The sequence below is a fragment of the Apium graveolens genome, chromosome 4, assembly GCF_009905375.1.
Source record: "Apium graveolens cultivar Ventura chromosome 4, ASM990537v1, whole genome shotgun sequence".
Taxonomy (NCBI): Eukaryota; Viridiplantae; Streptophyta; class Magnoliopsida; order Apiales; family Apiaceae; genus Apium; species Apium graveolens.
In genome coordinates, this window is record NC_133650.1 from 13,474,872 (window position 1) to 13,479,894 (window position 5,023).

A 5,023-nucleotide genomic window follows, 5' to 3' on the forward strand; every position below is an offset into this window, starting at 1 on the left:
TGGATTCTGTTTTTATATGTTTTCTATTTGGATTTGGATTTTAAATTTTTTTCCTGAAAGGATTCAGATATTGGCTAATTCAAGCTGATATTGAATTTCTCTTGGAATTCTGTTGGGTTTAGGTTATTGGTTAAGCCTATAAATACCCCTCTCATGTAATCTTTTAAGATATATGTGATGATTATGTTTTGAGATAAACTATGATTAGTTTTCTTTCTTCTAAACTTCAATTACTGGATTGTTTTGAAGGTTAGATTCAAATTACTTAGTTTCTGGATTGATCTAAGGAATTTGAGATTCAAAGTTCACGTTTCTGGATTGATCGTGTTCATTGAAATATCCTTTTCTTCTTGTTTTTGTTTCTTTGTGGTGCGATCCACATCAATTTGGTATCAAGAGCCAAGGTTTTTTTTCTCCAATTTCCTAATAGTTGGGAGATCTAGGTTCTGAAAAAAAAATTTACTATTCACGGGTACTGTTCACGGGGTTACTGTTCACGGGTTACTGTTCACGTGCACTGTTCATCAGAATTTTTTTTCCCCCTTCGTATTTTTCATATGGCTACTGATGAATTACTAATGAAATTAATTAAAAAATTGGAGGATATAGATGTACGAACGGAAAAGCTTGCTGACTCAACAGAGTCTAGATTGGAAGCGGTTGGTAAACTTTTACTTAAGGTGCAAAACGACAAGACACATGATGAACTTGTTGATTCGGGTGATTCTGTTTCACCTAAAGAGAAAAGCTTTAAAATTGATGACCGTGGGATTAAACTTGATGATTTTACAGGATTAGGCAGCCCAGACGATTTTCTTGAATGGGTTCGACAAGTTGAGAAGATTTCTGATTATAAGCGGTTTGATGATAAGACACGATTTCAAATTGCTACGATCAGACTTACAAAGAATGCAGGATTATGGTTTGAGAACCTGAAGGCAAGAAGAGCTAGATCTGGAAAAGAAAAGATCATGACTTGGACAACTATAAAGAAAAAACTTCGTGCAAGGTATCTTCCGGATGATTACGAACAGGTACAATACTTGAAGCTCACCTCCCTTTCTCAAGATACAATGAGTGTTTCAGAGTATGTTGCTGAATTTGATAGATTATGCTTAATTTGTGACTTGGCGGAAAAAGAAACAATAAAAATTGCAAGGTTTATTTGTGGATTAAAATGACCTATTGCTAAAAAGGTAGAATTACATTCATATAGCTCGTTTAATGATGTTTGCAAGCTAGCTATGAAAATAGAATCTCATCAAGAAGAGGGAAAACTGAAATCTACTTTTAAAGGGTTTGGGTCTGGTACTTCCAAAGGGACTGAACAGTTTAAATCTAATTTTTCCGATGACTCTACACAAGCTTCGCTGAAAAGTCAATCGACTGGCTTTACTGCACAACCAGAGACTTCTTCATCGGTCGAGAAGAAGGCTGAAAGGCAGAAAGTGTATGTGTCTAAAGAAGAGTTCGATAGTCGACGAAAGTGTTTTAAGTGTCAAGGTAAAGGACATATTGCAAGTGAGTGTCCTTCTAGAAGAACTCTTACTATGAAGCAATATATGGAGTGGGATGCAGAGGAACAGTTCTTACAATTTCTCCCAGAAGTGACTCAAGAGAAATTAGTCAATAATGACGGAGATGAACTTGCTTATACAGAGAATGATGCTAATTTGCTTGTTGTTCATAGGATTTTACACACAGAGACTACACCAAATACTGATCAACGAGAAAACTTATTTCACACAAGGTGTAAAGTTGGGGATCGGACTTGCAATATGATTATTGATAGTGGATCATGCACGAACGTTGCATCCATTGACATGGTCAATAAGCTAAATCTTTCAACTCGTGTTCATGAGAAACCATATAAGTTGAATTGGCTTGATGACTCGAAGGGTTTAGACGTGAAAAAGCAAGCCTTGGTGAGTTTTTCGATTGGTAGTTATAAGGATGAGTTATGGTGCGATGTAATTCCTATGAGTGCATGTCATCTTTTACTTGGAAGACCATGGCAGTTTGATAGAAAGGTAATGCATGAAGGTGATACTAATGTTTATTCGGTACAAGCTGGGAGTAAACGTATTAAACTTCAACCTTTCTCTCCTAATGAGTATTATGAACATATGCGTGATTCAAAGAAGAAAACTAGCTTATTTTTGTCAGGAAAAGAATTTGAAAAGGAGGCGGCTACAAATGAGGGTATAGCATATGCTTTGTTTATAAAGAAAATAACTCCTAATCAAGGCGATTCAGATCCACTTCTTCATGATTTGCTCGCTGAAGGTGATGTTTTTCCAGATGAGTTACCTACTGGTTTACCTCCAGTACGAGGAATCGAGCATGCAATTGATCTTATTCCTGGTGCTCCTTTACCTATTAAACCTGCTTATAGATGTGATCCAGAGGCCTCTAAAGAGCTTCAGAGACAAATTGAAGATTTGATTGAAAAAGGTCTTGTACGCGAGAGTATGAGTCCTTATGCGGTTCCCCCTTTACTAGTTCCAAAGAAGGATGGAACATGGAGAATGTGTGTTGATTCTAGAGCGGTGAACAACATTACCATCAAATATCGTTTCCCTATGCCTCGATTAGAAGACATGCTTGATGAGTTGCATGGTGCGACAATTTTCTCTAAGATTGATCTTCGAAGTGGATATCATCAAATGTGGATTCGTGAAGGTGATGAATGGAAAACAGCTTTTAAAACTAAACAAGGATTATATGAGTGGATGGTGATGCCTTTTGGTCTTTGCAATGCCCCTAGCTGCTTTATGCGGCTCATGAATGAGGTACTTCGTCCTTTGCTAAACAAATTTATCGTTGTCTATCTTGATGATATTCTGGTTTATAGTAGAGATAAATTTGAGCATATGCATCACCTTAGACTTTTGTTTGAAAAGTTGCGAGACCAGAAACTTTTTGGTAAACTCGAGAAGTGTTCTTTTATGGTATCGCGTATCTCGTTTCTTGGTTATATTATTTCTGATTGTGGAATACAAGTTGATCCTGAAAAGGTTATAGCTATTTCTTCCTGGGTTGTTCCTCAAACCGTGCATGAGGTGCGGAGTTTTCATGGATTGGCTTCTTTTTATAGAAGATTTATCAAAAACTTTTCTTCTATTACGGCTCCTATTACCGAGCTACTAAAAAAGGGTGAGTTTGAATGGTCTAATCAAGCTCAAAAGGCATTCGATGAGATTAAGGAAAAGCTTTGTAATGCTCCAGTTGTAGCCGACTGAAAACGAAAACAGGGATTGTACTTATCAAATTAACTTATCGCAATAATCTATCTTTAGACCGTAATTTAACGATATAACGAATAAGGGCATGTGAATAAAATTCAATCAATTATCAAAATAATTCTCTAAATTACTGAAACAGTTTTAAAAATTTTGAGAAAATTTTAAAATAGTAAAATAATAAAAAAAATCGAAAATTTTAAAGTGTTCCTAAAATGCGCAACATATTCATATTTTATTATTTAACGGGTAGATACGCGGGTGAATAAAAGCCAGAAAATTGCTTGGATAATTTTGAAATTCTCAAAATATTTAAAAGTTAATAAAATAAAATTTTCAGGATTTTTGAAATATCTTGGAATTAAATATTGATTTTATAATTAAATGAGATTAGAAAATCTTTTAAAATTGAATTATTACTAAAATATTGATTTCCAAAATTTATAAACACCTGAAAATAATAAATAAAAATTATAAAACAATAAAAATAATTTTAGAAACAATTTTGGCATTTTTAAGAATAAATATTTGATAAAATCACTTTAAAATGAATTCAATGCATACAGCTCGATAATTAATTATAAAAGTAATTCTCGTGTCTAACCAATCAAACACAATTCACAATATAGCCACACATCGCTAACAAGACCATTGCATATTTTATTTATTTAACATTTCAATAATTACATTTTCATATCGGATCTGAGAATAGGTTACTTAGCCGCTAAGTAACTAAAAAGATGATACAATTTTAATACCAGAACTGGATAACTATCAAAACAGATCCTCTTATAAAACACTTTGTACGAAAGTGAGGTAATAATGTCTCGCCTTTTAAGAATATGGATTTTTATCAATATATAAAATGATTTGCGTATCAAATATTTCACGCCGGGACTCGTACAGGTCAAACCATACCCCGGATCGAAAAAGTTAAAGCACAAAAAGTGTTCAGAATTATCAGATTAAGTTAGGAATGAGTTTTCGAAAGAGTTTCGTGTTGTAAAAACGTAAAAACGGTTGAGGTGGAACGATTTCTGATTCTAAAAAGTAATTTTACAATTACGTAAAAATAATCATTAACAATTCTATAAATTCTTATAAAATCTTATAATAATCCGAAAATTACCAAAAAAATACCAAAATTATCTATATTTAATTCTGGATAATTAAAAATTAAAATATCTTATTTTTATCAGAAATAAACATTTCTAATATTAATATCAATTATCAAATAATTCACCAAAATTCACATAAAAATCACATAATAATTATTTATTGATAAAAATAATTACATAATATTTCCCAGACGTTACATCCTTCCCACTTTGAAAGGATTATGTCCTCAGAATCATGCTAAGGAACAGACCATGATGTTTTCCAAGTATCTTTCTTATAATTTCTCAGTTCTCATCACCTTAATCACAACTCAACGGTCTTTTACCGTCATCAAATCTATTAGTTACTAATGCAACCCCTATCTCAATCTTTACTTCATACATTTGGAGCTAAATTAATCTTCGTAGTCATACACACATGAATATCTTATAGATTTGCTGTACCTGGGACAACAAGACCAACTCATTCAAAATCGATCTATTTATCTCATTGTCTGAAAGGACTATCTTAATTCACACTAATCTTCTTTTCTGTCTAATTCCAATAATTCGTGTTCCTAAACTTTCTATTTTCACTGACTGTTCTACTCTACTTTTCATGTCTCCTTCTGTTCGGTTAGTCTGGCCTATACTCATTTTCTAATCAAATTTGAGAATCTTTAA

At 33.1% G+C, this 5,023-nt stretch overlaps 1 protein-coding gene across 1 annotated transcript; it reads left to right on the forward strand.

The window, feature by feature from the left end:
• The first annotated feature begins 557 nt into the window (after positions 1–557).
• Positions 558–3,242, forward strand: LOC141718357 (uncharacterized). Its single transcript, XM_074520742.1, has 2 exons — positions 558–1,034; positions 1,197–3,242. Exons 1-2 carry the CDS (start codon positions 558–560, stop codon positions 3,240–3,242), a joined length of 2,523 nt encoding a protein of 840 aa, XP_074376843.1.
• Positions 3,243–5,023: the final 1,781 nt, after the last annotated feature.

Bases quoted from the DNA above. Each gene is read 5' to 3' on its own strand.
- LOC141718357 (XM_074520742.1), top strand. From the start codon at position 558: ATGGCTACTGATGAATTACTAATGAAATTAATTAAAAAATTGGAGGAT. The intron at 1,035-1,196 runs GTACAATACTTG...ATTGCTAAAAAG, and splicing joins TTCCGGATGATTACGAACAG to GTAGAATTACATTCATATAG.